This window comes from Ranitomeya imitator, chromosome 4 (genome assembly GCF_032444005.1).
Source record: "Ranitomeya imitator isolate aRanImi1 chromosome 4, aRanImi1.pri, whole genome shotgun sequence".
NCBI classification, from domain to species: Eukaryota; Metazoa; Chordata; class Amphibia; order Anura; family Dendrobatidae; genus Ranitomeya; species Ranitomeya imitator.
The window spans coordinates 670,033,999-670,055,749 of NC_091285.1; the positions used below are offsets into that span (position 1 = coordinate 670,033,999).

Sequence of the window (21,751 nt, forward strand, 5' to 3'; positions counted from 1 at the left end):
AACATTAAAGTGATGGTCGGGCTCGACCTTTGTGCTTACATGGTCATGTCTGCTAGGATTGGAGCAAACTCTGATCCTGGTGGCTAAGCCTCCCATTGCTCGGGACCAGATTCCCAGGGCTGTGTCTCCTAAAATCCTGTTAGTGTATATCAGTGGTTTGTCGCAATGCATATTTCAGTGTATATAAGTATGGCAGCGTGTTGTAAGAGGATGGCAGCTTCTCGAATTAGAACAACCCTTTCATCACTTAACTACAAGGTATGTAATAAATCACTAATCACTGGGGGGACTGGATGTTGGGACCCTCGATGTTCTCCAGAACGAGCTCTATAATGCCCACCTACAATGGTGCAGTGGCCACACATATGGTGCGGGATCGGTCATTGCCCCAGTTATCGCCCACATTTTACACACCAAAATTGTTCACGTAGAAACTATAAAATGTCTAGCAAAAAAAACCATGCATCCTACAGCGGCCTATCCTGGGGTCAGAGATGACTCCGATCCCAGTGTTTTAACCCCTGAGATGCCATAGTCAGTAGCTCCAGCGACATCTAAGCAGTTGCACATTCCCCAGCGAATAAAAAAACTGATCACAAGGACGTGTGTCCCAAAGCAGTACCAAGCCAACAAGTCGGAGGAAAAATAAAGTCATAGATCTCAGAATATGGCACAAACCCAATTTTTTTTATTCATGTTTATTTTAATAAATGATTATATAATTTTCATCTTGCTGTGATCGCACTGAGTCGTCACGGAACGCTCTAAAAATGTAATAAAAAAACACCAAAAACACCAGAAATATTTTTGTTTCATTACGTTATACATTCAATTATGGTAAATAGTCCTGTTAAAAAAAAAAAAATATGAAACTCCTCCTCTAAAACCCAACTTCTCAAGTCAATGAGTAAACCGAACTCGGGGATGACAAAGTGAAGATTGGTTGTGAATTAAACAGAAATTGTGGTTAAAAAAAAAACCGCACATGCAGTTTTGTTTTCTTTTAAGCATGAAGTGGATCCAGCAAGAAAAGTAAAAACTTCTTGTGTGTTCCTGCAAGAAGAATACATTTTTTTTTTATACTTCCCATCCCTTCTAAATTCAGTTTTTTGTCTTTTTTGTAGTTTTTTTTTTTTTTTTGTAAGCAAGAAGTTAATTTAGAAGGAATGGAAAATGCATACATGTCCTTTCCTTGATGCTTTAGGCTTCAAAATCAAGTGACCGGTCTGTTCTTCGTGTGGCTTCCCAGCAGTTATGTTTTATATATGGAATGACGACAAAATAATGAATACTCATAATACATTAAAGTCCTCTAAAATGGCTCATGCCTCAGGGAAAAACGTCACTAACATTTTCCTGTCTTCTGCTTTGGAAACGATGGTGTATAAAAGACGCCATGTGCCCATACCCGTAGAGTGATGCAGCGGGGGTTAATCATTTCTTGTTTCTCTCCCGCAGCTGGAGAACTACCTCTTCTGCATGTCGTATGAAGCTCCACAGCTCTGGGCCGGAGACAACCAAGGCCTGATCCACGTGTACAGGAGCCACGGAGGGACATTCCAGCACCTGCGGGTACAGGAAATTGCAGTTTGCTATCAGTCATCTGCATCCAAAAAAGTACGGCGCCGTAGATCGAGACCCGGGCAAGGAGGGAATCCCAGCAAGGAGGGAAAGTGGCGGCTGAGTCTGTCCACAGCCGGAGTGTTGCGTAGCGTCTGCATACGGCGCATAGTAGGGTTATATATCTGATATACAATCAATATGACCGACCGTGACGTCTTCCCCTTCTTTATAATCTCTCCTCCTCCCTTATTCTCCTTTTTTATTTTTCTGCCCATTGCTCCCAGTGTTTCGACGTAGGTCACGCGTCCCAAGTCACTGGTATCTGGCATTCGGCAGGTGCGCTGTACACCACGTCCACCGATAAGACCATGAAGGTAGGGGCGCGGTGAGATCTGTATGACGTCGTACTCTCGCTGCAGGTGGATGGATCCTGACGCCGCTTTCTATTTCCAGGTTCACATTCCTACTGATCCGCCCCAGACGCTGAGCACACAGACGCACAGCAACGTAGTCAACGGGGTAAGAACGTCACACAGGACGCGTCCTAATGCTGCACCTTTCCATCAGCTTTATAGGAGCTGCGCGAGGAAACTATAGATTAGCTGCCGAGGTTTATTAAGGGTATGTCCTTCCAGAAAAGGCTGCAGATTTCCGACATGGGTGGGATGTGAAGAAATCCATGAGGGTCTAACCCTAAATGATCGGCAGAACGGGGCTCTCTTGCCCTTCGCTCCATTCATCCTCGCACTCGGCTGTAGAGAATGAACGCAGCAGCGATCAGGGTCCTGTCTGCCACTTCATTCTGTATCAAGGCGGAGAGATCCCTGTCGTAGATACAGATCCTCCGTTCTGCCGATTGGTGCAGGTCCCAGCGGTCGGACCCCCATCAGTCATCACATAAATGCCTATCATCATCACAGCCCCTGTAAGACTCTCAGCATTGCGCACAGTACAGTTGATGGATCGGCTGCAGATTACACTTTTTGCATTGCGGATCCGCCTCATTGGTCAGATTACGCTGCAGATATGTTACTGGGTTTGGTGAAATCTCATCCACAATGCCCGTTGTAATTCACTATCCTTCTCCTGCTGCTTGGTGGGATAATATTTCTTCATTGAAGACCAATATAAAACACGCAGACCTGCTTTACGCCTCTTCAGTTCTTTATCCATAGGTTATCTAAATGCAGTCATCAGGTACCAAACATTGGACTCCTTCATATGCATCAGGTTACAACATCTGTGTAGTTCTGTACGGCATCATACACTTGTCTTGTGTGTTCGGACGTCTTAGAGCTCTGAGTGTTTTTTTTTTTTTTTTTTGTGTGTGCCGATTTGTCAGTTTTATATTTTTATGCATAGTCACATTTTAATAACTCTTACTATTTTTATGAGGAGGGATGAACAAAGAATGGCAAGTCCGTTATTGAAATGTAATGTGTTAGTTTTGTCGTAGGGGTCGTTGCTGTGCTGTCAATACAATTTATGTATATTTGGGTTTTTTTTTTGTTTTTTTTTCATCAAGCATTTTGTAATTGGGGAAATATTTTATTTTATCTTTTTACATTTTATTTAGCTTGGTTTCTACCTCTTGTGGTCAGCATTCCACAGTGACTGCTCTAACTGTAAAGAACCCTTTCCTATTTATCTGCCAGAATTGTCTTTCTTACACCTGTAATTTCCCATGGTCCTTGGGAGAAATAAATCACGCTCCAATCCTTTGTATTGACCGCACATGTATTTATACATATAAATGAGATCTCTCCGGAGACGTCTTTTCCTAAGCTGAACAAACCCAACTTTTCCACCCTCTCATTATAAGAGATCCCCTGTAATTATCCAGCTGCCCCCCTTTAAGCCGACTCTGCTAAATGCCTTTTTAATTTTGCATTTACTCCCCCCCCCATCCTTTTACATCAACATCACCATATGAGTTATTTTTTTCTGCGAGACAAGTTTTAGTTCTGATTGACATAATTTCTTTTACTGTATAATGTAATCAAAAACCATGAAATAAAAAAAATTCCAAGTACAGTGAAATTGTGAAGGAGAAAAAACTCACAATTGCACAGCAGTGTTTTTAGGTTTTGTTTTTACGGAGTTAATTGTGCAGTAAAGATGGGTACATAAAATATTTCGATCATTTTTTGTAAAAAAAAAAAATTCTGACAGGTGCAGTTCTGGCTTAATTATTAGTATTATGTTTTTTTACTGTACAAGTTATTTAATATTTATTTTGAAGGATCGGACTTTTACAGACCCCAAATATGTTTGCTTATTTAACATTTTTAATCCCTATTTTTTAAATTGAGAGAAGGGATATCAATTTATGGGGTGAGTGTGATAAATAAGATTGAATTCCTTCTCCCAATAAAAAGGAGGTTAAGAATGTTAAATTAAAAAAAATCAAATGATAAAAATGCTGGAATTGCTCATGTTGAAATACAAATTAATAAAAAGTGATCAATACTGTATGTACCCCCAAAGTGATATCAATAAAAACTACCTTACTAAATAAAGCTACAGGTCTCAGAAAATGGCAACACAAACCACATTTTTTAATTTTTATTTTTTACAAATCGTTCAGAATTGTATTTCAACCACTAAAATATACGGTATATAGGTTTATACAGCAAGTGAAATAAGTATTGAACACGTCACCAGTTTTCTAAGTAAATATATATCTAAAGGTGATATTGACATTGAAATGACACAGGGAAAAAGTATTGATCACATGAAGAAAGAGAGGTGCAAAAAGCCATAGGTAAAACCAGTGAGCTATCTCAAGACCTTCGCAACCTTATTGTTGCAAAAGATACTGATTGCATTGGTTACAGAAGAATTTCTAAACTACTGAAGGCTCCAGTGACCATTGTTGTGGCCATTAGATGGAAGTGGAAAGAACATTATTACACCATAAACCGGCCATTACCAGGTGTTCCCCACAGGATTTAAGACAAAGAAGTGAAAATAATTATCACAAGAGTTATCCAAGAACTAAGGACCATCTGTGGAGAGCTACAGAAAGGCCTGAAATCAGCAGGTTCAATTGTTTCAAAGAAAACAATAAGTAATGCACTCAACCTCCATGGCCTGTATGCATGCTCACCACACTACCTCCATGGCCTGTATGCACGCTCACCTCGCGAGACTTCATTGCTGAACAAAAAGCATGTTCAAGCGCATTTAAAGTTTGCTCAACAATATTTAGACAAGCCTATGAACTACTGAGAGAATATAGTCTGGTCAGATGAGACCAAAATTGGACTCTTTGGATGCCATAATACACGTTTGGAGACCAAAAGGCACTGTATATCATCCCAAAACACCATACCAACAGTGACATTTGGAGTTGGGAACCTCATGGTGTGGGGCTTTTATTTTCAGCATACCGCGCTAGCAAACATCATATAATTGAAGAAAGGCTGAATGGACAAATTACCAAGACGTTCTTGATAAAAAATCTGCTGCCATCTCCCAGTATGATGAAGATGAAACAAGGGTGGAGATTTCAGCAAGACAATGATCACAAACACACAGCCAAGGAAAGAAAATAAAGCTGCTAGAATGGCCGAGCTGATCATCGGACCTGAATCCAAGAGAAAAATGTATGGAAGGAACTAAAGCGCAGGGATCATAAAAGGAGCTCACGGGTCCTTCAGAATGTGAAGAGTGAGGAAGAATGGGACAGTCACATCTGAGCAATGCCTGCGACTAGTTTCTCCAAACAGGAGGTGTCTTGAGGCTGTCATCACCAACAAAAGCTTTTGTACGAAGTATTAAATTCCAGTAAGCGTTGTGGTAAAGCGGCTCACTCAGCTGGACACTATCTCTTTAAGAAAAGGCTTGGTTTATTGTAGACATTATAAACCAAGCTTTGGAAAGTAAACACGGCACAAAAAACTTCAGTTCTTTTCCTTTGATGTGGGCTCCGGCGGTGACTCCCGTCACGTGATCACAGGTCACCGATGGGATCAACACGACAACCAGTGGTCTCCTGCAGACCTCTATGCTTGTCACTGCTGGATTGCTATGAGCGTTGCCCGGTGGTCGGAACTCATAGCAAGTGAGAAATTCTGCTACATACAGGTGATCTGATCATCTCCTGTATGTAGCAGAGCCGATCGGGTTATGGCGGCTTCTAGTCTCCCATTGCAGTATTCCAAAAGTTAAAATAAAAAAAAGTTTTTAAAAATATAAAAAAATATGTAGAAGATATAGAAGTTCAAATCACCCCCCATTCACCCCATTCAAAATAAAACAATAAAAAAAAATCAAACATCGCCATCTATTACCTGGGACAGCACAGCTCCTAAACCGACTTTGGAGGCATCTGTCGGGAGCACAAAGTCCTTCGTGAAGTCTGTTGCGACCAAGACTGGCTGTCGGCACAGGCTGAGCTTCAACTCCTACAATGCCATCTCCGCTTCAGAGGACCATTTGACCATCATCGACTTTGTGCCCTTGAGAACATCAGTCGTGGGCAGCTATCATGGCAAATTTTGGGATAAACTGCCGATAATATCCCACAATTCCCAGAAACGCCCTAACCTGCTTTTTGGAGATCGGCTGTGGCCACTTTTGGTTTGCCTCCACTTTGTCTATTTGTGGCTTTATGTCGCCCCTTCCAACAATGTAGCCCAAGTACTTTGCCTCCTCTTTCCCGAGGGCGCACTTCTTTGGGTTTATTGTAAGCCCCGCTTTCCTTAGTGCATCAAGTGCCGCCTGGACTTTCTCCAGGTGACTTTCTCAATCCGGGCTGAAGATCATGATGTCGTCTAAGTAAGCGGTGGCGTATTTCTTATGTGGGACTAGTATCCGGTCCATAGCCCTCTGGAAGGTGGCTGGGGCTCCTTGTAGTCTAAACAGCATTCCGGTATATTGAAAGCACCCGTCAGGGGTAGAGAAAGTTGTCTTCTCCTTGGCACTTGGAGACAGGAGAATTTGCCAGTACCCCTTCGTTAGGTCCAGGGTGGTGATGTACCTGGCTGACCCTAGCCTCTCAATAAGCTCATCCACCCTGGGCATCGGATACGTTTCGAACTTGGACACCTCCTTGAGCTTCCTGTAATTGTTACAGAAGAGCCACTCGCCATTTGGCTTTGGCACCAGGACAATAGTGCTGGACCAGTCGCTCTTTGACTCCTCGATGACACCCACCTCCTGGGAGATCACCTCGCGTTGAGCTTCAGGAATCCGATCCGGCCTTTGGTTCACCCTCACATGTGTTTGTCAGGATCTCGTGCTCCACCACCTAAATACATCCTGGTCTTGCATTTGTGCTACATGCTCGATGACGCTCCGGTGGGGTGTAACTTGTGCCTCCCAAGTCTCCTTCGCAACATCTAGAAATCCCTGGGGGAGCCATCCGTATAACAGCTCAAACGATAAGAACCCCATAGAGGCCTGTGGGACTTCCCTGATGGAGAATAGTAGGTATGGTAGGAGGCAATCCTAATCTCGGCCATCCTTCTCCACGACTTTCTTCAGCATAGACTTCAAGGTCTTATTGAACCATCTGTCTGCGGATGGTACACCAACATCCTAAGTTAGGTAATCTGGAGGGCCTTGCACAACTCCCTCATTAGCTTGGACATAAATGGTGTTCCCTGTTCCGTCAGGACCTCCTTTGGCAGGCCCGTCCGGGAGAAAGTATGGACTAGCTCTCATGCTACTCTGGGCGGAGGAGTTTCTCAGTGGTACCGCGTAGCATAGTACATTACCACCAGGATGTATTGATGACTCCTGGCGGACTTAACTAAGGGCCTGACCAGGTCCATGGCAGTCCGGTCAAACGGGACCTCAAGTATGGGTAACGGAACTAGGAGACTGCGGAAGTGGGATACAGGGGCAGTTAGCTGACAGGGCAGGAACGGCAGAAAATAACAATGTCCCTGTGACACCCAGGCCAGTAAAACCTCTGAAGGACTCATTCGTGGGTTTTATCTACAGCTAGGTGCCCCCCAAGACATGAGCATGGGCCAGATCTAGTACCCTACGTCTATAGGATCCCCGGACTAACAGCTGCTCTAATACTTCCCCTCTCTGTTTAGTGACCCGATATAGCAACTCCACATTGACCGCAAAGTAAGGGAACCTGGTGTCGTCACCCGACTCTTGGGCAACCTCTCAAAGTCAAGTCCTGCATGTGAGCAGTCCAAAAATTCCCCCCAGGTACCCCCAATTCAGGAATTTCAGTACCGCTGGTCACCAGCTCTTCCTCATAACCAGCCAGGACACATAAGGGGAGCTCATCCATCTTCGACTGTGATGCGGTTTCAACAGGGTTTAGGTGTCTGTCTGTGCTCTTTGATATCTCTGCTTGCCCTCACAAGTCCCAGAAAAGGCTGAAGTCCCTCCCGATTATCACGGAGTGTAGCAAATCTTCGACCCCCAGCTTATTCTAACCGACACTCTGGCGATGGGATAGTCTTTGACGTCTCCGTGGATACAACGTACACCCACATGTTTCTCCGGGATCAACTGATGGGGAAGTGTGGCCCTTATCAGGGTCACCAAACTCCCTGAGTCTGATTCATGTTACCATCATCCCATTTATTGACACGGGACATGTCTTCAGCCCATCACTGGGCTGATAGTCCACACTGCAGGCGGGTTAGGCATAGTAGGAGTAGCGCCTCCCTAGGCTACAGTCCATCTCTTCGGAGGACGAGGGACAACGGGCTGCTATATGTCCAGGACCGTGACATCTCTAGCAAAGCAAGTCTGTCTTTACCATTGGCCTTTGACAACCCCTCAGTCACCCCTTGGGATTTAGGACTCTCTCTCCAGTAGTGGCTTTACTACCCCTCCTTTGGGGCTCAGGTTCTCGCTGAGTGTCCCAGTATCAGGATGCACGATTTCCTAGCTTTCTTAAGGGACCTTTTGACTGCCTGGACCCGTTCCACTAGGCCCAGCAGTTTGTCTGTAGTTTGGGGATCTCCCTGGGCAACCCAGGTCTGCACCGGCCTAGTAAAGGAGTGCACGAACCTGTCAATGACCATGCACTCAACCATCTGGGCTGGAGTGGAGGGTTCCGGCTGCAGCCATTTTTGCACCAGATGCAGTAGGTCAAACATTTGGGATCGAGGTGGTTTGTCCCTACAATAGGCCCAATGGTGAACCTTTTGTGCTCTGACCAACATAGTCCCTCCCGTTTATGCCAAAATTTCAGTTTTTTAGTTTGGCATATGCCTGCGCATCCTGCAATGCCAAATCATGATAGGCTTTCTGGGGCTCACCAGTCTAATAGAGGGCCAGCACCTCTGTCCACTGCTCTGGTGGTAGCTTCTCACGCTCTGCCACCGGCTCAAACACAGTCAAAAAGGCCTCCACATCATAACACAGGGTCATTTTTTGCATGGCTCGTCTTACTGTCTTCCGGACGTATGTGTTGTCATTTGGACTTGGGGGAAGGGCTGCCGGCATTCCACGAGCCGCCTATGCCAGTAAGTCAATCTGCTGCTGATGTTGCTGATGCATTTGTTGTATAAGCAACTTACTGGCCTCTTGTTGCGCCATCTCTTGCTGATGATGTTGTAGCTGCTGTTGCTGCTTGTAGCAGATGTTTGAGCAGGTCCTCCATCTTGCCTGACATCTACGCTGGCTTGTGGCCGCCACACCTGTTCGCGGCTCACTTGGCTGGACACAGAGGTATAACCGGAACATTGCCTTTTTAAGAAGCTTGGTTTATTGTAAATAGCATAAACCAAGCTTGGGCAGGTAAACAGGGCCCTCTGGGCAAAGCAAAGTCTAAAAAAAAAAACAGTCCTTTTCCTTTCTGGAATCCACCTCCTCCCAGGCAGCAATGCCCGCTGTTCAGGTTTAGACTCACACTGAACACTGAACGCTCTGTCCTTCAGCCATTTAAGCCCAGACCTTGTGACTCCTCCATCATGTGATTGATCATCACACAGGTCCCTCCATCTCTTAACCAGTGACTCTGTCACAGCGTGTTCATTACTTTTTCCCTGTGTTATTCCTCATTATAATACATAACTTAATTCATGGACATGTATGGATGATTTCTTTGCCTAGATCTTCAACAATCAACACATCTAACATGACATATCAGGATATAAACCTACATATTATGGCTGACGTTATCCCAAAAAACAGCGTTACCCCTGTCTACAAGGCGTATCCTATATTGCAGCTTGGTCACATTGAAGTGAACGGATAACGGCATAGAGACGTGACATATATGGCAAAACAATTGTATGTGACTCGTATAATGAAAATAAAGGGAAAAGAAATCTGAACTTTTATAATTGTAGAAGTGATAGACACATCCCCCAACCCCTTCATCACCAATGGGTGCAGAATATTCACCGGCTGAGAACTGGAGGCAATGATATATGTGCTGTAAAGTGAGGCCCATGTTGTAAAGTGACAGATTTAATAAGACATTTGTTTCCATAGTATCAGGAACCGTGTCGAGGGTTTGCTGTGACAGAGAGGAGCCAGAAAACCACAGCATCTGATTTTTCTAGTCCTGCACTGATTAGAAGCTTTTCATCTTCATATTAAATGGTGCAGGTTTCTTTTAGCAGTGCAGGGGTTAATCTGCCCCGTTGAGCTCCTGTAAGCTTTCCTGCATTAAGGCTCTCAGCTGTTCATTGTTGGCCACTTTCATCTATATAATCTGAGCCCTGACACTGATTGTCAGAGCTAGCTTATGCTGCATGGCTGGAGATGGTGGTATGTGGTTGTTATTTGAGTAGGCATTTGGTGTGTTTATCTGTGACTGTTGCTAGGTTTTGAGTGTGTGATAATTCCCTTTCTTCTCCTAGTTTGGTTTTACCCCATTCTTCACTCCATACTTCACTTTTGATTGTGTGTGTATATTTGTATGTTTGGTATTTTGTTTCGTTTTGTTCCACTTTCCTATGTTTTCTCGAAGTCCGTTAGACAAAGACATTCCTCAGACCCCCTTATCTGATCATAGACTCCATCTTGAAAGGAAAAAGATGCATGTATAAAGAAGCTAAGATGAATATAAATCCTGCTCTCACCCCTGGATGGATGTTCTCAGTGTGAACATGACCACAGAAATGTTATAGCCAGTGTGTTCAGTGTTGTGAATTCTGTGGCAGAGTTCACTCCTGTGGTCACAAGTGGTACTTCGGCTGATTCTCTCTGGGAGCTTCCGTTTGTGGAGGAAAGTGGTACTGCAGCTTCTGAGTTTCCTCCCTCAGGTGATCTGGTGAGCTCATTAGCTTCTTCTCTACTTAACTCCACCTGATGCTTTGATCTATGCTTCCTGTCAATGTTTCAGTGTGGGACTTGTTTTTTCCCTGGATCATTCCTGTGGCCTGCTGCTCTGCAAAGCTAAGTTTTGCTTATGTTATTTTGTTGCTATTTTTCTGTCCAGCTTGCTTTATTTGTTTTTCTCGCCTGCTGGAAGCTCTGAGACGCAGAGGGACCACCTCCGTACCGTTAGTCGGTGCGGAGGGTCTTTTTGGTCCTCTCTGCGTGGTTTTTTATAGGTTTTTGTGCTGACCGCAAAGTTATCTTCCCTATCCTCGTTCTGTTCAGCTAGTCGGGCCTCACTTTGCTAAATCTGTTTCATCTCTATGTTTGTGTTTTCATCTTACTCACAGTCATTATATGTGGGGGGCTGCCTTTTCCTTTGGGGAATTTCTCTGAGGCAAGGTAGGCTTATTTTTCTATCTTCAGGATTAGCTAGTTTCTCAGGCTGTGACGAGGCGCCTAGGTTCTGGTCAGGAGCGCTCCACGGCTACCTTTAGTGTGGTTTGATAGGCTTAGGGATTGCGGTCTGCAGAGTTCCCACGTCTCAGAGCTCGTTCTATTATTTTGGGTTATTGTCAGTTCACTGTATGTGCTCTGACCTCCATGTCCATTGTGATTCTGAATTGCCTTTCATAACAGTTCAGATAGATAATGTGACAAATCTACAGATCGCTTCCAACAAATGATTGTGTTGTCTTGCCACAAAAAATTCCTCCAAACTGTCGGCTACTACATGTCCCCTTTTGTGAATTCTGTGGCAGAGCTCCCTCCTGTGGTCACAAGTGGTACTTCGGCTGGTTCTCTCTGTGAGCTTCCGTTGGTGGAGGAAAGTGGTACTGCGGCTTCTGAGTTTCCTTCCTCAGGTGATGTGGTGAAGTCGTTAGGTGCTGCTCTATTTAACTCCACCTAGTGCTTTGATCCTGGCCTCCAGTCAATGTTCTAGTATTGGACCTGTTTCCTCCTGGATCGTTCCTGTGGCCTGCTGCTCTGCATATCTAAGTTCCTCTTTGCTATTTGTTTGCTGTTTTTTTCTGTCCAGCTTGTCAATTTGTTTTTTTACTGCTTGTTGGAAGCTCTGGGACGCAGAGGGTGTACCTCCGTGCCGTTAGTTCGGAACGGAGGGTCTTTTTGCCCCCTTTGCGTGGTTTCTGTAGGGTTTTGTGTTGACCGCAAAGTTACCTTTCCTATCCTCGCTCTGTTCAGAAAGTTGGGCCTCACTTTGCTAAATCTATTTCATCTCTACGTTTGTCTTTTCATCTTAACTCACAGTCATTATATGTGGGGGCTGCCTTTTCCTTTGGGGTATTCCTCTGAGGCAAGGTAGGCTTATTTTCTATCTTCAGGCTAGCTAGTTTCTCAGGCCGTGCCGAGTTGCATAGGGAGCGTTAGGCGCAATCCACGGCTGCCTTTAGTGTGGTTGGAGAGGATTAGGGATTGCGGTCAACAGAGTTCCCACGTCTCAGAGCTCGTTCTTGTTTTTTGGGTTATTGCCAGGTCACTGTATGTGCGCTGACCTCTATGTCCATTGTGGTACTGAATTACCTTTCATAACAGTCCCCCTTCTGTCTACTGCCTGTTGTCAAATGTGATCCGTCTATGGCAGCAGAGACTCCGAGAAGGAGTACAGGAAGTGGGGGCGGGTCTCTGTTGCTGTACAGGAAGTGGGGGTGGGTCTCTGTTGCTGTACAGGAAGTGGGGGTGGGTCTCTATTGCTGTACAGGAAGTGGGGGTGGGTCTCTGTTGCTGTACAGGAAGTGGGGGCGGGTCTCTGTTGCTGTACAGGAAGTGGGGGTGGGTCTCTTGCTGTACAGGGAGTGGGGGTGGGTCTCTGTTGCTGTACAGGAAGTGGGGGTGGGTCACTTGCTGTACGGTAAGTGGGGACGGGTCTCTGTTGCTGTATGGGAAGTGGGGGTGGTTTTCTGTTGCTCTACGGGAAGTGGGGGTGGGTCTCTTGCTGTACAGGAAGTGGGGGCGGGTCTCTGTTGCTGTACAGGAAGTGGAGGCGGGTCTCTGTTGCTGTACAGGAAGTGGAGGCGGGTCTCTGGTGCTGTACAGGAAGTGGAGGTGGGTCTCTGCTGTATAGGAAGTGGGGGTGGGACTCTGTTGTTGTACAGGAAGTGGGGATAAGTCTCTGTTGCTGTACAGGAAGTGGGGGCGGGTCTCTTGCTGTACAGGAAGTGGGGGCGGATCTCTGTGGCTGTACAGGAAGTGGGGGTGGGTCTCTGTTGCTGTACGGGAAGTGGGGATGGGTCTCTGTTGCTGTACGGGAAGTGGGGATGGGTCTCTGTTGCTGTACGGGAAGTGGGGGCGGGTCTCTTGCTGTACGGGAAGTGGGGGCGGGTCTCTGTTGCTGTACGGGAAGTGGGGGTTGGTCTGTTGCTGCACAGGAAGTGGGGGCGGGTCTCTGCTGCACAGGAAGTGGGGGCGGGTCTCTGTTGCTGTACAAGAAGTGGGGGCGGGTCTCTGTTGTACAGGAAGTGGGGGCGGGTCTCTTGCTGTACAAGAAGTGGGGGCGGGTCTCTTGCTGTACAGGAAGTGGGGGCGGGTCTCTTGCTGTACAGGAGGGTGTGGCGGTGGGTCTCGATATACAGGAAGTGGGGGCGGGTCTCTGTTGCTGTACGGGAAGTGGGGGTTGGTCTGTTGCTGCACAGGAAGTGGGGGCGGGTCTCTGCTGCACAGGAAGTGGGGGCGGGTCTCTGCTGCACAGGAAGTGGGGGCGGGTCTCTGTTGCTGTACAAGAAGTGGGGGCGGGTCTCTTGCTGTACAAGAAGTGGGGGCGGGTCTCTTGCTGTACAGGAAGTGGGGGCGGGTCTCTTGCTGTACAGGAGGGTGTGGCAGTGGGTCTCGATATACAGGAAGTGGGGGCGGGTCTCTTGCTGTACAGGAGGGTGTGGCGGTGGGTCTCGATATACAGGAAGTGGGGGCGGGTCTCTTGCTGTACAGGAGGGTGTGGCGGTGGGTCTCGATATACAGGAAGTGGGGGCGGGTCTCTTGATGTACAGGAGGGTGTGGCGGTGGGTCTCGATATACAGGAAGTGGGGGCGGGTCTCTTGATGTACAGGAAGCGGGGGGCGGGTCTCTTGACGTACAGGAAGTGGGGACGGGTCTTTTTCTCATTTTTTGCTTCTACCCTCGTGTATTTAGCTGCTTACAGGCATGGCAGAGGGGCAGCCATTTAGTTCACCGTGGGCAAAGCATTAGAACATTTTTAATAGCTTTGCATTTTAGGAAATTATTGGGAGGAAGTTCCAGCAGTTATAGTGCTGGCAGAATGTTGTTGAAGAGGAAGCACACCACAATAAAATAAAAAGATTTTATGTAGCGTGAGAACCGGAACACTTCAGGACATACTAGATTGGTGTAGACAATGCCTTCCTGTAGATGTTGAGGGAACGGTCATGCTATGTGTCTGCTGGCTGTTTTTCACCAGTGAAGTGTTTTAGATTCTTTGCTTCTCATCTCTCCTCGCGCTCTCCTCAGCTCTTGCGTCCTTCTAGGAGACCACCAGAATGTGACTCCAGCTCCCCCCACTATGGAGGAAGGAGCACATAGTGCATGTGTGCTGTTCCCATAGCTTTATAACATGTGCTCCCCGTTTCACCTGTTTTGTTTTCCGCCATTTCTTCCCACCAGGTGTGTGCGGCTGGGAACACGGTGGCTGCAGCCTCTGGGGGACAGACGGTGGAGATATGGAGATTTCCTGAATAACACACGTCACCTTTAACACTTGGCATCTGAGTCTGAACAGCCATGCAAATATAAAGAGAAATATTCAATACGAGGAGGCGACCTGCATGGAAACCAATATTTCGCAGGGGACAAGGCTGGCGTCTCGGGCGTCCTCCTTCCATAGCTGTGACATGTATGCTGAGATTTGCACATACAGAAGAATGGGCCATATGGTTAACGATAGAATGGTGCCTGTTCATGCCGTCACACCCTTCAGTCACACCCTCCACCCCCCAAAAACAGGTGGATTTGGGGCTGATTGCTCTGATCGCAGGATGTCCGAGTTATCACCCGACCAAACCAGGAGCTGGACCAACCATGGGTCACCGGCCTCCAACCTGTGGCTCTAAGGCTGTTGTTAAACTGACAGCCTTCGGCATGCTGGGACTGGTAGTATCTGACATCCAGAGGTTCGTGGTCACTGATGTAACCAAATACCATCGCCTGATCTCTGTAGATCGGGCTTCCATACTCAGGTTTTTAGTAACCATTTTGAAGATATGAAAAATAAAATAAACTAAATCCTTGGAAAGAGTCCTGGCGTCAGCGTCTTGTGATGTCCCTCCATAATCCTGAATATTATAAGTTCCTGCATTGCATTGATGAACCATGGTGAACAGGATGAACAGATCCTATCCTAAAAGAGAAACTAGAATCGCCCTGCAGAAAACATGTATCTATGCGAGTGTGAGCAGATCCATATATCAGGTGACCGGAAATATCAGGATGCACATGATAAGGGCCCAATAGTGATTAATAAGAACTGGGACAGAACATCTAGAAAGTCGTGGGTCTTGTGGGGTGTTACTGCTATACTTCAGGTCTTTTTTTTTTTTAACCATTCAATTTTTATTGAGAAAACAGAGTACAATTAAAATGCAACAAGGAAAGGAAAAAGGGGTGAGGAAGGGGGAGGGGAAGAGGCAGACATAAATGTAAATATCCACGATCAAGAATGAAACAAAAAAAAAAAATTACAATACATGGGTGCATACATAGCTATGATATCAAACAATTTAGTCAGCTGGCAGAAGAAGGGGGATGGTGGTCAGGCGAGGAAATAAAGGGTGAGGAGACCCAAGGGTCCCACCACGTAAGGACCTTGTTCTTTTTTGCAAGACAGTCCGCAGTAATCGACTCATAACTAAAGTGCAGATTAATTTTGGATATCAATTCAGGTCTGGAGGGAATATTAGAAGATTTCCAATGCTTTGCAATACATTGTCAGGCCGCCACAAGAATATTAGAAATAATGGGTTGAAGGGAAGATGGGAAGTCCAAGAGAGATATACCCAATACTGCTAGAGGGCCAGTTAGGTTGATAGGAAGATGGGTCACCTCTGAAAGAATCGCTTCAACCTGACGCCAAAATATTTGCACACTAGGGCAACTCCACCATACATGAGCCAGCGAACCAGAAACACCACAATTTTTCCAGCATAATGGGGAAGAGGAGGGATAAAATTTAGCTAATTTAACAGGAGTGAAGTACCATAGGAGCTGAATTTTTTTGCTTTGTTCGAGGTGACCAAGACACGAAGAGAATTTGGAAGGATGCAGCATAGCCATGCTCCAATCCTCCGGGGAAGCCTCGAATGCAAGGGCACCCTCCCAAGTGGACATAAATGGGAGTCTCTCAGAGAAATCATGGGAGAGGAGGGATTTATAAATGATGGAAATGCCATGATCAATCCACGTGTTTGGTCTGAAAAATCTGTGGATTGGGGTCTCCATACCCAGGGGGGACACGGCCACACCGAAGGAGTTACAATGTTTAAGGAGGCTACGAATTTGGAAATACTGAAAAAAAGCCCTAGGAGGAAAGTTATAGCGAGCAGAGAGGTCCGCAAATGATCTCAGGCCCGACTCATTATAGAGATCATTCACTCGGTGTATTCCGCAGTCCCCCCAGGCGGAGAGAGACAAACCATCTATTGCGTATTCTAATGCTTGAATAGAGACGTAGTCAAATATAAAAGGGAGGTAAGTAGGGCAGAGACTTGCCCAGACCTTAGTGGCGGAGCAAATTGTTTTAAGAGGGGAGCTCCGACTGGGCGGCTGGAGCAAACAGATCTCCAGCAAAAGTTTGAGGGAACCCCTAGGGGCAAAGCACGACTCAATATGGAACCACTGGAGGGAGGAGTTCCCCTCCCACCAAATCTTAAGGGGGTCTAGGAGAGCAGCTTTGTGGTAAAGGTGGATATTAGGGGCACCAAGACCTCCCCTGGCATATGGGAGAGACATTAGGGAGCGTTTTATTCTATGTGGCTTGTTATTCCAAATAAAACGGTCAATAATTGCTTGAAAAGCAGAGAGGTACTTAGAGGGGATAGCGAAGGGGAGGCATCTAAAAAGATATATAAGTTTAGGGAGAATTAACATCTTAGACGTTTGTATCCTAGCCATCCAGGATAGATGAGAGCAGGCAAGCTGGTCAATTTCTTTTTTAATTTCGTGGAGGGTTGAATCACAGTTAAGGCGAACAATGTTTTTAATATGGGTAATTTGAATACCTAGATAAGTGAATCCGAGCGGAGACCATATAAAAGGGTAAATATTTTGGATTTGAAGTTGGAGAGAGGAAGAGATAAATAGGGGAAAAATTATGGACTTGGACAGATTTAGCTTATAATAGGAGGCTTCAGTAAATTGGGTAAGAATGGAAGACACTGCAGATAGTGACTGTAGAGGAGCAGAGCAAGACAACACCACATCGTCGGCGTAGAGGCCAATTTTGTGCTCCTGACTTCCCACCATTACCCCCCTAATGTCAGGGCATTGCCTCACCGCAGCTGCTAGGGGCTCCATGACTAAAGCAAAGATGATGGGGGAGAGGGGGCAACCCTGCCGGGTCCCATTTGAAATAGAAAATATACGGGATTTAAAGCCGGCTGAGCGAACTGAGGCACAAGGATTGGAATACAAAGCCATAATAGCTGAAAAAATCTGGCCAGTAAGACCAAATTTGTGCAAAGTAGATGCTATATAACCCCAGTGCACCCGATCGAACGCCTTTTCCGCGTCGAGAGATAGGAACACACTGGGGAGGCTCCGCCTCTCCACCACATCCAGCAGGTCGATCAAGCGTCTCGTACCATCTCTAGTTTGCCTACCCGGGACAAACCCAACCTGGTCTGAGTGAACCAAGGATGGGAGCACCGACAATAACCTATTGGCCCAGACCTTAGCATATATTTTTACATCGCAATTTAGAAGGGCGATGGGACGAAAATTGCCAGGAGAGGTCATAGGTTTCCCAGGTTTAGGAAGTGTCGAGATACAAGCCTCCAGACCCTCTCTCTCAATAGTACCCATAGAGCGCCAGTAGTTAAATAAACGAATGAGAAAAGGAGAGAGGATAGTGAGAAAATGAGAGTAGTATGAGAAGGAAAAGCCATCTGGACCCGGGGCAGAGCGTTTTTTGGCCTCTTTGATTATTTGGGAGATTTCAGTTGCTTCTATAGGGCCGTTAAGGAGCGACAACTGCTCCGGATTAACAGTGGGGAGATTCGCTTTATTCAAAAAAGCGTTAATTGAGTCCTGAGAAGGTTGAGGAGTATTTACGTCAGAATCTAGGTTATATAATGAGGAGTAGTATGAGGCAAATTCTTCAGCGATATGGATTGGGTTGTAAATCCGAGAACCATCTGACTTAAGAAGATAAGCAATTTTGGTTTGGGCTTCTTTTTTTTTTAACGCGTTTAGCTAGTAAGGCGCCTGCCCTGTCACCCATGGAGTAGAATTTGGCTTTCGATTTCCTGAGCGAATTTTCTGCTCTATGGAGGAGGAGCTGGCGAAGGCGCAGGCGTGCATCAGAAAGATTGGAAAATAATTGAGGGGAGGGGCAGGCTTTGTGGCAAGACTCCAGCCGGGCCACTTCAGCCAAGGCAGATTGAAGATTTAAGTTATACTTGCGTTTAGCTGTCGCAGCCATCTTAATGAAAAGGCCACGAGCCACTGCCTTGTGAGCGAACCAGAGGGAGTCCTCACGCACATCCGCCGAGTCATTAAAGGCAAAGAATTCCTGCAAAGAGTTTTCAATTAGTGTAGAGTTTGCTTGCTCAGAGAGAAGGTGGTCATTAAGGCGCCAGTGTGAAGGGGGTCTGATTGCAAGAGGGTCTTCTAGGGAGACTGACACAGGAGCATGATCAGACCAAGTGATATTACCTATATTTGCAGACATGCAGTGAGGGAGAGCGACATCATCTACTAAAATATAATCAATTCTACTGTAAGAACCGTGACGAGGGGACCAAAATGTGTAGTCTCTCTCATTACAATGGAGATATCTCCAGATATCGTGTAAATTGTAGGAGCTAATCAGCTGGGCCGCATCACCCCTGGCCACGGCCGACGATGAACAGTCCAGATTCTTGGATACTGGAATGTTGAAGTCTCCGGCAACTAATTTATGACCATGCTGATAATTACCTAAGATTTGAAATAAATTATTTAGAAATTTAACCTGACCAAAATTTGGGCCATACACAGAGGCAATGGTGTAAGGGGTATTGTTGATTAAACATAAAATTATAATGTATCTGCCCGCGGGGTCGGCTGTAGAACTAATTAGCTGGAAAGAGTTAGCCTTTCTAAAAAAAAATTGCCACCCCAGCCTTTTTGGTCTTCCCATTCGCAAAAAATTGGTGGGGGTATAGATTCGAATACATTCTTATATTGTCCCGTTCTAGTAAATGAGTCTCCTGTAAGCATATAATATCGTGTTTGGATTTAGCGAGCTGACGCCAGACAATCGATTCTATACAGCAGGTCTTATGGAGTATTCCCGCTATATGGCAGATATTGTGGGGTGTCCCTGCTGTACGGCAGGTATTGTGGGGTGTCCCTGCTATACGGCAGGTATTGTGGATATTCCCTGTATATGGCAGGTATTGTAGGGTGTTCCCGCTATACGGCAGGTCTTGTGGGGTGTTCCCGCCATATGGCAGGTCTTGTATTGTGTTCCTGCTATATGGCAGGTCTTGTGGGGTGTTCCCACTATATGGCAGGTCTTGTGGGGTGTTCCCGCTATATGGCAGGTCTTGTGGGGTGTTCCCGCTATATGGCAGGTCTTTTGGGGTGTTCCTGCTATACGGCAGGTATTGTTGGCTGTTCCCTGTATATGGCATGTCTTATAGGGTGTTTCCACTGTATGGCATGTCTTATAGGGTGTTCCCGATATACTCCTGGTCTTTTGCCGTGTCACCTGTATACGGGGGCTCTTGCAGCATGTTTCTGCCATTCTTCAGGTCTTATGGGGTATTCTCTGTATTGATTGGTTAGTACATGCCAAAAGTGGTCCATGGAAGGTCACGTAGAGCATCGCACCTATGATAGAAAGGTGTCAGGATATGCTGAGCATCGCAGCTACAATAGAAAGATGTCGGGACACGCTGAGCATCGCAGCTACGATAGAAAGGTAACATAGTAACATAGTTAGTAAGGCCGAAAAAAGACATTTGTCCATCCAGTTCAGCCTATATTCCATCATAATAAATCCCCAGATCTACGTCCGTCTACAGAACCTAATAATTGTATGATACAATATTGTTCTGCTCCAGGAAGACATCCAGGCCTCTCTTGAACCCCTCGACTGAGTTCGCCATCACCACCTCCTCAGGCAAGCAATTCCAGATTCTCACTGCCCTAACAGTAAAGAATCCTCTTCTATGTTGGTGGAAAAACCTTCTCTCCTCCAGACGCAAAGAATGCCCCCTTGTGCCCGTCACCTTCCTTGGTATAAACAGATCCTCAGCGAGATATTTGTATTGTCCCCTTATATACTTATACATGGTTATTAGATCGCCCCTCAGTCGTCTTTTTTCTAGACTAAATAATCCTAATTTCGCTAATCTATCTGGGTATTGTAGTTCTCCCATCCCCTTTATTAATTTTGTTGCCCTCCTTTGTACTCTCTCTAGTTCCATTATATCCTTCCTGAGCACCGGTGCCCAAAACTGGACACAGTACTCCATGTGCGGTCTAACTAGGGATTTGTACAGAGGCAGTATAATGCTCTCATCATGTGTATCCAGACCTCTTTTAATGCACCCCATGATCCTGTTTGCCTTGGCAGCTGCTGCCTGGCACTGGCTGCTCCAGGTAAGTTTATCATTAACTAGGATCCCCAAGTCCTTCTCCCTGTCAGATTTACCCAGTGGTTTCCCATTCAGTGTATAATGGTGATATTGATTCCTTCTTCCCATGTGTATAACCTTACATTTATCATTGTTAAACCTCATCTGCCACCTTTCAGCCCAAGTTTCCAACTTATCCAGATCCATCTGTAGCAGAATACTATCTTCTCTTGTATTAACTGCTTTACATAGTTTTGTATCATCTGCAAATATCGATATTTTACTGTGTAAACCTTCTACCAGATCATTAATGAATATGTTGAAGAGAACAGGTCCCAATACTGACCCCTGCGGTACCCCACTGGTCACAGCGACCCAGTTAGAGACTATACCATTTATAACCACCCTCTGCTTTCTATCACTAAGCCAGTTACTAACCCATTTACACACATTTTCCCCCAGACCAAGCATTCTCATTTTGTGTACCAACCTCTTGTGCGGCACGGTATCAAACGCTTTGGAAAAATCGAGATATACCACGTCCAATGACTCACCGTGGTCCAGCCTATAGCTTACCTCTTCATAAAAACTGATTAGATTGGTTTGACAGGAGCGATTTCTCATAAACCCATGCTGATATGGAGTTAAACAGTTATTCTCATTGAGATAATCCAGAATAACATCCCTCAGAAACCCTTCAAATATTTTACCAACAATAGAGGTTAGACTTACTGGCCTATAATTTCCAGGTTCACTTTTGGAGCCCTTTTTGAATATTGGCACCACATTTGCTATGCGCCAGTCCTGCGGAACAGACCCTGTCGCTATAGAGTCCCTAAAAATAAGAAATAATGGTTTATCTATTACATTACTTAGTTCTCTTAGTACTCGTGGGTGTATGCCATCCGGACCCAGAGATTTATCTATTTTAATCTTATTTAGCCGGTTTCGCACCTCTTCTTGGGTTAGATTGGTGACCCTTAATATAGGGTTTTCATTGTTTCTTGGGATTTCACCTAGCATTTCATTTTCCACCGTGAATACCGTGGAGAAGAAGGTGTTTAATATGTTAGCTTTTTCCTCGTCATCTACAACCATTCTTTCCTCACTATTTTTTAAGGGGCCTACAT

General features: G+C 45.7%; 1 protein-coding gene across 2 annotated transcripts in view; it reads left to right on the top strand.

Moving 5' to 3' along the window:
- Positions 1-15,079, top strand: part of FBXW9 (F-box and WD repeat domain containing 9) — a 28,976-nt gene extending 13,897 nt beyond the window's left edge. For both annotated transcript variants that reach the window (XM_069767245.1, XM_069767246.1), the window contains exons 8-11: positions 1,459-1,572; positions 1,848-1,937; positions 2,017-2,082; positions 14,449-15,079. In XM_069767245.1, the coding sequence (XP_069623346.1) occupies positions 1,459-1,572; positions 1,848-1,937; positions 2,017-2,082; positions 14,449-14,523 (345 nt within the window). In that variant the 3' untranslated portion in view covers positions 14,524-15,079. The remainder of the gene's footprint in view (positions 1-1,458; positions 1,573-1,847; positions 1,938-2,016; positions 2,083-14,448) is intronic.
- The last annotated feature ends 6,672 nt before the right edge of the window (positions 15,080-21,751 follow it).